Source organism: Cynara cardunculus, assembly GCF_001531365.2.
Source record: "Cynara cardunculus var. scolymus isolate 2C chromosome LG 13, CcrdV1, whole genome shotgun sequence".
In the NCBI taxonomy this organism is placed as follows: Eukaryota; Viridiplantae; Streptophyta; class Magnoliopsida; order Asterales; family Asteraceae; genus Cynara; species Cynara cardunculus.
In genome coordinates, this window is record NC_037540.1 from 39,068,777 (window position 1) to 39,081,787 (window position 13,011).

Genomic DNA, 13,011 nt, shown 5'->3' on the forward strand with positions numbered 1-13,011 from the left:
TAGATGAACATGGCAAGGCTCGGAATCTTACCGAGTAAGAGCAATGAGAAGAATAGAGAGTGTTACCTGGTAAGTGAGAATGATGACTCGTACCCAAGTACGCTTATCCAATAACTTGTCTCATTTGATATGTTTTGATGCACTAAAATCTTACATCGAAACATGCACACAAAAGAAACATGGAGTTAAACTCCATGTTCCACCAATCATTATATGCCACATCATCATTTTATTTAATTATTTTTTATTTTCTCTTCTCGATTAGTAACGATGTCATAGAATAACTGGCAACAGGAAAAAAAAACCCGTAAAGTTTAAATACAGATGATTTTTATTCGTAAACGTCTAAAAGAAGGTAACAAAACCTATGTATCAACCAATTTCTTCATCTTTTCAAGTATAACATAAACTACATATATTACTTAACCCATCTGAATCATATGGTGTTTGGGATGGTAAAATTTGATCAACTCTATTGCAGAAAATCAAGCCTCACAATACAACTCCACATATGAGCATGATATCCATATGCTATGAATACGGCAAAAAACGAAGAAAAAGAACAGCGGAGAGATGTTGACTGGTTTCCGGAAGTCAACCACTGAAAAATTGTTCCAAAGATGAAGAACTGAAAACGTTTGAAGCAATTCGTTCGGTTTTGAGTGTCGAGATGTGAAGTTGATACTTGATGAACCTCTGTGATCACAAAACAAAAAACACATAACAATGATCAAAGATTACAAAATACAGTAACAAACGTTCAATTCTTCCTATTTCATTGAATTCCATTGTTTCGTAGATTATTGATTTTGATTTTAGTTGTGTCGACCTAGAAGAAACAACTAGAAGATTCTATTTGCATTGTATTGGATGAGCTAGAAATAATCTATACATTTGACCTTAAAAGATGACTGAATGTTTAATTCGATTCTCCAATCTCGGCCTAGATTCTTTAATTCCGGCTTGTACACCTTAATAGTTGATTAATTACATAAGACGCTTAATGCAACAAAACCAAGCAAACCTAGTATATCTCACTCGAATGTACAGTATGGGGGTGGGATGTATGCAGGCATGTGCTCTACTTAGGGTAGAGTGCCTGTTTCAATGAAGACCCTGGCTTTTCGCTAAGAAGAATTAAGACGGTAAATAATAAGTAAAAGAAAAATAAAGAGTAGTAAAACATCCATCATCTATCTTGAGACTCTCGTAACCCTCCTCGTATCTACCCTCCCCCTTCTTCTTTTTAAAAAAATTACAACATATACTCATGCAGACTCCTTGGCCTCCAGGGAGGCTGGCTCTACAGGTAACCCGGGTACCAGTGTGCCAAGATGACGCTTGAATCCTCAGTATTATCGTGGATGCTAGCACAGAGTTCGTCAATTCTTATTCCCCATATAGCGTATGACCCTTTGTTTCCATCTCACTTCTTGTCATCCACACTCGTCACACGTCCTTACCCCTAGACCCGAGTTCTAGTATGCTATCCAACTCATGCGTCTTAATCCAATACTTGGAAGGAAATCAAGCCATCTGCACCTCTACAGACTACGGGTCTACCTACATACAATAAATGAAGTGGAACTTCGTCCGTTTTTTAGAACACTCTTTGTGCCTGCCTAATTCTTGTGGTTGGTATCCGGTTGCTTATATCGATAGGCAAGGAAGTTTGGTGGCGTTTAATGTCATATAAACGTAAAAAAAATTATGGCCGTATACACGTAACTACCATCATGTTTCTAGAGAAATACGATTTTTTAGGTATCCCTAAAAGTGAATATTTCTCACCAATAAAACATGCTTCAAGTATACGGTCGTTTTTTAGACACTATTCATCATGTGGAATACCTCAAATATCACCACCCCCTATTCTATTTACTTCTTTATTATGGTGAGTAGAACTATGACAACCGGTTTTAGTGGTGTAACTAGATTTAGTATGGTAATCGAATTTCATTAGTTACGTTAATTGATATAAAAGTGGCGCACATACCGCCAATTGAGTAGTAATTTCTCGACTCGAGTCTATATGCCAATCAGGCTCCAGCTGCCGAACAAAAGACGTGCGTCCAATGTCCGTGCTACAAAAAAGCACCTGCAATTGAAAATTGATTACAAGTAAATATATAACATAATAAAGAGAGATGCATCCACAAGCTAAACTACTTATTGACCCTTGATTTAACTGAGTTAAAAGATTTATTCCAACTGTAACAAATTGAATACCATGGGGACCAAATCCATGACAAACGTAGTATAGGGACCCTAGTCATGAAAAACATCAAAACACAAGGACCAAATCCATAATTCACTCTTATTATTTATTACACTTTTTATTTAACTAAATGACAATTTTACCCTGAAAATTTTATTACACTTCTTAATGACAATTGTATCTCCATCTTATCAGCTCTTAAATATTCGTGGTAGAATTGGAAATTTAGTATATTATAACCATCCATTTTGAAAGAGGACACTTATTTTCGGACAAACTTAAAAGAAATACGGACATTTATTTTGGGACAAAGGGAGTAGTAAGAAGGTACAATGAAACAAAGAACATGATGCCCTCAACCTTCTTGCCATCGACTACCAAATAATCACAATAACCGGATCTTACCCCCTCTCCATCCCGTAACAAGTCCAATTTTGACTTTTGAGTGGAAAATGGCCTACCCTTTAACTTAAACTCAGCTAAGAATTCTTTTGGTTAAAAAGTAAAAACCTATAACAACATCAAGGTATATGATAAAGTACTGGAATACAAAAAAACTGGAGCTAAAAAACTAAATAAATCTATGTCAATTTTGAATTTGAAAATTACTACATTTGACTTTACAGATTCAAAAATGGACTCTACTTATAGGACCATGGAGAGTAGCATATGGGGTGTAGGAAGGAAAAAAATGAAGTAGAATCAGGATTGTAGTTGTTTAGAGAAAGCTCAAATTCATAAGAAGGTTGTAAATAACAATTATTGATTGGTTTTACCTTGTCTTTGACCAAGCCACCAGATGTAAAGATCCCGGCATTTTCCAATGCCAATAAAACCTTTTTCTGCAAAAAGAAAATAATAATTAGCCGGCAAGAATGTCCAAGTAAACCAAACAAGCCCAGTAAATCCCACATGGGGTTCGGATCCAGGTAGGGCGACTCTGAATATCCAAGTATTTCTCAAATTTACAATTATTTTATACTCATTTACATTTTAACACCAATGATTTTTCTATTTGTAGCGCTTCTTGACATAGTTAGAGCAAATCTTCCTCGATATTAAAATACACCCATATCAATTTTGAAATTACAAGCAACTCGATTGACATTCGAAATCAAAGCATGCAAATTAATAGAGATGGAGGAAGTAATATTATTAGATAAGACCACACGAAGACATTTTCAAGGTTAGTCTGTATATGATTTTTTGTTCAACGATGGTAGTTCTTCTATATCAAGTCTTAATAAACATAATATTTGTTGCATCTCCATTAGAAACTTGATCCCTTCCAAATCATTGCTGGCTCGAGTGTACTCCCTCTATCCCAAAATTAAAGAATTTGACTATAGTGAAATGTCTAAAGTGTCCTTAAATAACTAACACAAGGGATCTTTGTAAATGCTACAACAGACAAAATAGGTAATTTTGTGCTTGAAATTTTGCCACAAAAGGAACCATTACAATTAGCACGGGATTATCCAACTAGGGGATTTTGCTGAGATTCCTTTCGATCAATTGCAGAAAAAGGGTTGTTCCAAGAAAACATAATTAGGCTAAAAAAATATCAAATAGCCAACCAAATCATACAAGCAAACCCTTTTACTTCAACATAAATTAGGGTTCCATTCATTTATACCAAACAAAACAAACACAATGTCCCACATAGAGGTGGGGTCGGGGGTAGGATGTATGAAGACATTGCCTCTGCCCCAAAGGGTAAGTGGTCATACACCACATAAATGGGACCCACAAAATGACAATGGTAAATGGTCATAGAATATATATGTTGTCTGAAAATGTTATCAAGCACAGGGCCAAGAAACTCAAGAATACATGAAAATGAAACATTATAAACAAGTAAAGATAAAGGAAAAACAACAAGCTCACACATACTTCGCTTTCATCATCCAGGACTGTTTCCATGAGATAAAGGTCACAGAATTTAGTGATTTCCAGCAGGACATCCAAAACAGAAGATCTCACTGTTGCTTGGTTCTGCTAGACACAATTAATGCACAGTCAAGCAAGTCATGTTTTAATGGCCATATGTGTAGATAAAACATTCACAAGAAAAGCATCACCAACCTGAAGCTCCTCTGGAGTACTTTCTTCAAGTATAACCCCAAGCAAGCGACAAGTTACCTTTATCAATTCAACAAAAAGAAACATGAAAAGTATTATGTGCTTGAGATGATTATAGAGGACCGGTTAATAAACCAGACAAGCCTAGTAAAACACACCCAAAGGTGTGGTCCTTCTGCCCCCCCACCCACACCCGACCCCGGGGGGGTGAGTATGATCAGAGACGGGCCTAGATTTTTTTTCAAGTGGTGACACCATTTGAATACAAGAAAAAAATAAATGTGTATTTTCACAAAATCATCATTGGTCTGTTGGTTAGTTCAATGTTTTTCATAAGTGAGATCCTGGGTTTAAATCTTTTATAAACTTTCTCGAAAACATAATAAATCTGAAATTAAAAGCTACAAACTAAGAAAATGAGACTGACAGGATTCGAACTCGGGTCTGAGGTGGAAGAAAAGCCTTGGAAGCTAACTCTACCAAGGGAAATTTGTGTCCTCATTGTAGTTTCGAAACATATACGATGGCACACAACAAATTGATACGGTGACATTTTTCACGACCCTACATTTTTTTACATTACGACAGATGAATGAAGTGGTGTCCCGTGCCACCGTATCTAATACAGTGGGTCCGTCCCTGAGTATGATGTATGCAAACCTGACCTCTATCCCAAAGGGTAGAGCGGTTGTTTCAGTTAAGACCCCTGGCTTGTGAAGAGTGTGTGAAAGAGAGGACGTTAGCCCACAAAGTTTGAGGAAATATATAAAAAGGGGGAAGATTTCCAAAAAGAAGAACTTGAGACAAGAAGGTCGGATACAATAACTTTTCATGAGATTTTTTGCTTCAAATGGCTTGATGGGCATAAGGCATCTAATAAACCAACATTTACATGATCTTCATGCACCAAGTGCTAAAACTACATGAAGAATGATGCTACTATGTGAAAGAAATAGATATTTCCATGGTCTTTTAGTGGGAAATTTCTAACTAACCTAATAGAGAATGTGAATTTAATAATAATCATCACTACATCAATTCTCCTTACTTTCTAGGAGTATTCTAAAACAAAGTTGTCACTTTGATTCATGAAGCAAACATTGTGAATCCCATTAGCAAATAGGAATGTTACCGGATTCGTGTTGTAATGGTGGATGGAATCGTATTCTACGATTTTCTACAACTTTTACCCTAGATTATTTGCTAAATTGAGCTTTACTTTGGATATGTACATAGAATCAATTTCTTCCGCCCTTACAGGTACCCAAACGGAAGAACATATTTCTTTCCTAGATATTAGGTGAAGTCGTAATGAACAACTAATAGGACAAAGAATATATAGTGGTTAATACATACAAATAATTTTAGACAAGTTGAAGCCATCCTATCTGTTGGTGCAAGTGTATGAAAATTAATTTCCATTTTTTTATAACACTTGACAATGTCATTGGTATGATGATGACAAATTTGTGCTGTTTTTCAAAATTAAGTTGGATTTTACAAATGTACCACAAACCCGAAAAGCACAACACAAAAATATTCTTTGCTTTCGGCAAAATCAAAAAGGCCGGAATTAGCTCCCCCTAAAAAGGAGCATCTCATACCGAGGAGTGAATTAAGGAGAATAAGAGAGGGTTAGCTTTTTACAAATAATATTTGGACAGCATAATGGCCAAATTGCTATATCACACAAATTCATAGGTCTAAACAAGCTTATTTGCATTTAAGGGACTATGTTTCTTTCCTAAACAAGCGGGGTTCCTTATTGACATAATTTTAGGAACATAAATATGATGGATGTAGAGTCTTCACTGCTTCACCGTCTTTGCAGATCAAGCATGTTATTTGCTATGAAGTCTAGTCTTGTTCATTAAATAAAATAAAAACCATCCAGCTTTAAACAACATTTTGATAACAGAAGAAGATAACCAACCATCCTACAATTATAACATGATGAATATGAAAATAAATCCACATGCATGTGCATAGATCAAATTATGTCCAAAACATACCTTCCTTCCATCACTTAATCTTTGTCTGACTATTTGTCCTAAAGTAGGCTGCAGCAACATTAAGGCGATAAGTTAAACAAAAAGGCCACCATGAAGTCAACGTTTTAAACATCAAGGTTGTTAAACTTTCCATTACCTTTACAGGCTGAAAGAACTCATCAATAACAGTTTGTGCTCTTGAATCTTCAGAAGATGAACTAACCCCTGAATGAAACAAATTTACATCTGAATGACTATTGACTCCAGAACTGCTAGGTGCAGGAGCTTGATGTTTAGGTTGTCTTCTTCGAGGTGCACCGGGTGCCCTGAACAGTCTCCATGTGAAAATTACTGCAACAGCAAGTCCCGCTATAGCCCAAACAGACCGTATATCCTGCAAGCAGATTTCAGGTGTGACAAAACATTTCTTTAAAATGAATTACAAATAACAATAGAACTAGATCACCAACAAACAAGTACACACGGAGAGAATTGGCAAGATTATCCTTCACATTATGAAGATATGACCTCATATAGAAGTTTGTGGAGAGGTAAGATTAGGATAGTAGAACTTGTGGGTACTGTGGTGGCAGGCGGGTTGAGAGATTGTTGAAGATCAGACAGCTGTTATAAGCCCTATGGTAGGTAGGTGGGGTAGCCAAGAGTATTGTTGTGAGAGCTTTGAGAAAAGCTTATCAGTAGGGATCTTATGCCAACCTATAAATGGTATATGACAGAAACATATAAAGGAGGCTCTTCATATTAACATAACAAGGATCCCATATATTATGAACAGATTAAACAAGAAATCATCTGTGACAACTGAATCATGTTCAATGAAATGTCATAAGCATTTCATAATCACTCCCGCTATCCCATGAAAATGCTACATTTCATTTGCTTGAAAATATTCTAACATAAAGTTGCTTATTTTTCATTATTCGTCCCATATTATCATTACAAGTAAAATGATGGCATTGGTTTGGGCCCATGAGATTCATTTATTCATCTACATTAAGGGTGGTTTAGATATTTTAATTAAACTATGTGCCAAGGGTATAAATTATGGTATTCAGGACAAAGTAGCACGAGAAATGGCATGGGAATCATGTTGGCAAGGACAACAAAGTGGAAGTGACTAGATGTAGTGATAGAATCATGGCGCTTAAAGTGGTTAATGTAGTATGCGCTTATGCGACGCAAGCAGGTCTGAGGGAGCTAGAAAAGATGATGACCTGTTGGGAGGCTTCCTGAGGGATCAACATGTCTTTATAGGGGGGCTTTAATGGACATTATTGGAGAAGAAGCAAATGTGTATAAAGGATGGCTTTGGGCGAGGAATGAAGGGAGTCGTATGCTCTTGAATTTCGCCTGAGCTCATGAATTTTCTTGCTTCCAAAAATGAGAACACTAATCACCTTTTGTAGGGAGCACCTCTCAGATTGATTACCTCCATATGTGTGACCAGGACCGCATAGCTTGCAGGGGTTGCAAGGTGTTCACGAGAGAGGCATGTGCATCCCAACACCGGTTGGTGGGCGAATGGACATATTCTTGTTGAAGAGAGTAGAAGGCACGCGGAAGAGGCTAGACCGAGGATCTTATGAAAAGAAAAACTTAAGGGGCAACAACAAACATAGATGTTCAAGGACAACGTCATCCTAGAGCCTGGAGGTACAGTCTCGCCGGAGAAAGATGTCACTTACCGAGCATTTGTAGAATGATGTGGCTCAGTCGACTGGAGTCGTGATCAAAGATACCCTAGGAGTAACCTCGAGTTGGACTAAGAAGTAAGGACCTAAAAGAGTCTTGGTGGTGGAACAGAGAAGTTCAAGAGAAGGTCAAGGAAAAACATTTGAGGCTTAAAGAGTTGATGATGATGTGCCAGACGAAGGAGGAAAATGGTAGGGCGAAAGAGTTGTACAAGGAAGCAAAGTGAGGCAAAAGAACAGTGGTTGTGTCAAAGGATAAGGCTTATGAGAAGAAGTACAGGAGGTTGGATAACAAATGAGGGGAAGAGGTTGGATACCAAAGAAGCGGAAAGTGGAATTTACAAGTTGGCTAAGCTAAGGAGCTAAGGGGTTGCAATTTAGAAAGGGTAAAGTAGATGTGCATGTGTTAGTAAGAGATGAGGAGATAAAGGAGAGAATGGGTAGTTAGTTTTGTTCACTTTTTAACAAGGAAAAGAAAAGGGGTGCTGAGGGGAAACAATCATCACATAGGCACCAATCACTACTTTTGTCAAAAGATTAGCAAGAAGTGAAGGAGGTGCTAAGGAAAATAGGGAAGGGCAAGGTCGTATGTGCCTGGGGGAGCCGGTGCACAATGGTTAGTTGATCTCCATAATGTGATCCTTAAGATTGCCAAGAAGTCGAAAAAGTAGAGACTTAGTGTGGTTGTGTACTCTATGCACGTGAATGTGTACCCCAGGGGGATCACAAAACTACAATATCAAGAAAGGTACTGTTATTCCTGGAATTCAACACACTAAACCTACTTCTTCAACTTTTCCAATTGAGATTTACCAGCTTGGCAAACATTAAATTTCTAAGGCTTCTCAATTATCAGAAAATAAAGCCTCAATCTTCATGAATTAGTAAGAAAAGAAAAGCTACAGATCTTGCAACGAACCATAAAAAAGACATATCATCAAACAGTTGGCAGGCAAACAAAACATTAAAGGTAAAAAGGGAAAACAAATCAGCACCTGGGTATTTAGAACCTTGGAAACTTTGGCTGATAGATAAGCCCCAATCCGCTTAATGAACTGTATAAAATCTTCCTTTGAGTAATCAGCCATGACTGTAAGGATTACCAATTCTTCTATCTTGTTCTGCACGCTCACTCAAAAGAAGAATTAAGTAAAAAGGTTCTTCAATTTGTTATCATGATACAGAGAGAAAACGAGGGGGAGTAGGCAGATTTTAACGAAGAGGATGTTGGGGTTTGATTGATGAAGAAAAAAGATTCTTAAATTCGGGCGTTTGTTGATTATGGCGATGGGCAGAGGGTTATGCAGCCGCTGGTAAGAAGAAAGAAACTACGGCTTCTGCTTTTCATATCAAATCTACGGTCCAAATTCCAAATAGAGATTTGAGCTTTTATGCTCTAACATACCCGTGAAAAACATGCTCCATCGGGTTTTTGTTTAATCATTGTTAAGTTGTTTGTGTTATAGGATAATTCTGTTATCGTATTAAGGATATAACGATAAAGATAAAAATAAATATATCAGACTTAAATTATAAGTGAAATGTTTCGTAGTTATTTACTTGTAATTCATCATTATAAAAAAGGCTAATAATTAATGGGAATTACATATTTCTTTTATCTATTCTATTGTTGTTTTTTCAGTTTTTCTACAACAGTTTGTATAGATTAATTTAAATTAATTACAAAAATTACTATTTTATCTTTCTGAGTTCTAATTAAGGATGACAAAAGACCTCGTCTTTGATGGGGACCGGATACCCGAACCCTCTTTGACGGGGATCCCGAGGTTGATCGGGGATCAAGAATCTCTGGATTTTGTTAACCAGGGATGGGAATACCCTTCAAACCCGACCTCAACCAAGGCCTCGAATATATATATATGTAGGGCCAGTTAACTTTGCAAACTAAGTCATTTATACAAATCATGCAAACTTCATTCAACCCATTATAATTTTTATTTTATTTTTTCACTTTTTTTAATTATAAGAGGTTGATTCGTCATTTTTATTGTGGAGTGCTTTAATTATGGACATTATTATCTTCATTATATTAAAATATAAAGAAATATATGAAACATTCATTTTTACATGGAAACAATCATATGTGAAACAATTTTATCAAGAAAATAATTATATGAAACAATTTCATCTGATTAAACAATTTCATGAAACAATTTCATTAAATTAAACAATGAAATTCGCGGATAATGATGGTTTGTACAAATAAGGGTGGTTTGCATTTGATCGCTCCTCATGTATAGTATTATAATAAAAAATTAAAAATGATAAACCAAAGAGTATCTATAGTTTCTACACCCGGATTTTTTGGTCATTTCATGCATTTATATTCCCTTTGATATTTTAACCTTAAAATATACCTTTTTATTTTATACATTGGAAGATGTTATAGGTGAAGTTTAAGCTAAGTTCTAACAAAAAATCATTTGAAAGTCATATCAGTGGTTAGTGCGGCTTTAATGCGGCTTTACCTGCATGAAACTCGCTTTAGAGTCTGTTTGCAAGAGTTTTTGGATGAGGCGACTTTACCCGCTTGAATCTCGCATTCGTGCCTAGATGGCTAGATCAGCTTTTAAGCCGGTTTTTCTAGGGTTTCTACATTTAATCATATCTCCTTCATTCCTCAACCATTTGGGGCGATTTTGGAGGCCTTAGCTTCGTTTTTTGAAGCTCGTCAAGAGAAGATCAAAGAAGGTTAAGATTCCTTGGTGGATTCAAGATCATTGGTAACGGTTTTGGGTTTCTTAAGGTGAAGAAGATTTAGCATAAATCTCGAGTTTTCTTCAAGGGATGCTCAAGGTTTGGTTTGGGAACCTAGATTTAGCATAAGTCTAGCAAGGTGAATTCAAGTTGCTTTTTTCATTATATACATACCAAAATGGGTATTTTGAAGTATTAATGTGTTTTATTTTATATATATCAAATGCAAGTGTTATATGGTGAGTTTCTTCATATTTGGTATATTTGATTTTATAAATCTCGTAAGATACCCGTATTTAGGGTTTTTGAATACCATGGTAACTAAATCTTGAAATTGTCATTTGATGATTCATTTCATAAATGGAGGTTGTTTGACATTAATGCACTCTTGGTGCCTTGAGTTTTATAAACCATTTGGAAAATACACATTATTGTGCTATAAAATACTTTGGTGATATAAATAGTATGATTTCATTTGAAAAATGTCAATGATGGGTTTTTGAGTTAATCATACTTTGGAACATGTGTTTGCTTAAATGTTGGTTAAATACGCTTTAACTCTTATGATGGTTTTTAATTGAATCGTCATTTGAGTTGTTGAGTTTTTGGCATTAAAGACTCATCTGAGCTTTCATTTGGGGTCATATAATTTAGATTGTAATGCAATGGGTCCATAGGCATAGGAGTCGGTTTGAGTGAGATGAACATTCTTGTAATGTAACATGAAATAGGCATTGGGTCTTCATAGGTAATAACGTGTGGGTTCATTGAGTTGGCATCGGCCATTGACCAGCAAAATGTAATTTCTTATGAACGAGCTTAACTAGAATTTTTGGAGATTCTAAGGTATAGATCTAATATGGTTGAACTTGATGACTATAGACGTAATGTACATGGAGTTGTTGAACTTGTTAACTCATTAAACTGTAGACCTGGAGAGGTCGATCTTAATGAATGTGTACTTTGTACGTGACGCTCATATAACATAGATATGTGACCTACTTTTGTGTTCCGTCACATTCATTGGAATCGGCTCTCCCTCGTCACCGAAAGGTGAGTTTTGGATATGATATCTTATTCATGTTTTGGAGTTATTTTGGGTGTGAAAAGTATCCACGATTTGACGCTCCAAATGTTATTTATTGTTTATATTGGGTTTTGGGAGACTTGAATTTTATTCATATTTTCGATATTTGAACATCAAACTTATTCTTGATTTTGTGAGTATGGTGTTTTGGTTGCGTATAAATAGGTGTTCTGATTAATGAGATTTCATCAAGAAAATTGTGGGTTTCAAAGAAATGTTGCTTTTATGATAAAGACATTTCATTTGCAAAATTATGATTTAGATCAGCAATCTTTCAGTTTTACCATTTTTATGATTATTATAAGAATTATTTGAACTCACTAGCCGTTAAACCTAATCTTTTTCATTTGTCAGCATATGCATCAGATCCTTGTTGGGGTTTGGTACTAGTAACACAGTGATGAATTGAGTGTTGATTAGAGGCATGAGAATGATCTAGCTATTCGTTGACGTCTTCTGCTTTTGGAGATAGAGATTCTTATTGAGATTTAGTAATACCCGACATTGACCTAGTACTTATGTAAGGCTTGGTTTATCAATTGTTGATGGGTTAAATCTATACATGTTATTCGGGATAATTTATAGTGTAACACCTAGGTTTTTACTTTATTTGTTTGGTTATAAAATTTCTTTTTTTTATTATTTTACATTTTCTCTTCTTTCCTATGAATCATATTTGCATGTTAGATGTTTAGACCCTCCCTTTGTTTATTTATGTACTTTCAATATAAAGAAAAGGGGTTTTCATGGGGAAAAATCGTTGGACTTGAAAACTTATGTATTTTAGTTTTGTTCTTGAAAAAGGGGAGGGGGGCATTACCCCTATATTTAAATCCCAACCATCATGCCTACCTTGCACTTGGGGGACAAACTTTTTAGGACTTTGAGTCCTTGTCTGCTGTACTATATTAATAAGATAAGGAATTTAGAATTTATGTAAAAAAAAAGGGAAAGAGATAGAGAAGGAGGACGGTAAGAATGAAGAAGGTAAGTCAAGAAGAGAAGGGAAACCAAAGGAGGAGAATCTGTTGTGCTGCTCATCGCTGYTGTCCGTTTTTCGTCACTCGCCAAGTAGCATCGTGGGGGGACTGTTTTTCTTCGCCGTCTGCTCCGGACCAGCAGCAACAGCAGCAAGCAGCGAGGTTGCTGCTGTGTTTCTTCGACCAGCATCAACAGCAACAAGACCAGCACCGACAGCAGCAA

The 13,011-nt window shown here is 36.1% G+C and overlaps 1 protein-coding gene across 2 annotated transcripts; it reads right to left on the reverse strand.

The window, feature by feature from the left end:
• Positions 1–311: 311 nt before the first annotated feature.
• LOC112524588 (peroxisome biogenesis protein 22-like) lies at positions 312–9,367 on the reverse strand. 2 transcript variants are annotated; one of them, XM_025134478.1, is made up of 8 exons: positions 8,999–9,367; positions 6,449–6,685; positions 6,313–6,360; positions 4,304–4,360; positions 4,112–4,213; positions 2,995–3,060; positions 1,997–2,098; positions 312–696 (listed from the first exon to the last, which is right to left on the reverse strand). In XM_025134478.1, the coding sequence occupies exons 1-8, from the start codon at positions 9,089–9,091 to the stop codon at positions 595–597; spliced, it is 807 nt and encodes a 268-aa protein (XP_024990246.1). In that variant the 5' UTR covers positions 9,092–9,367; the 3' UTR covers positions 312–594. The 2 variants fall into 2 exon arrangements, with proteins under 2 accessions (XP_024990246.1, XP_024990245.1); XM_025134477.1 differs by having other exon boundaries at positions 4,112–4,216.
• Between the last annotated feature and the right edge of the window lie 3,644 nt (positions 9,368–13,011).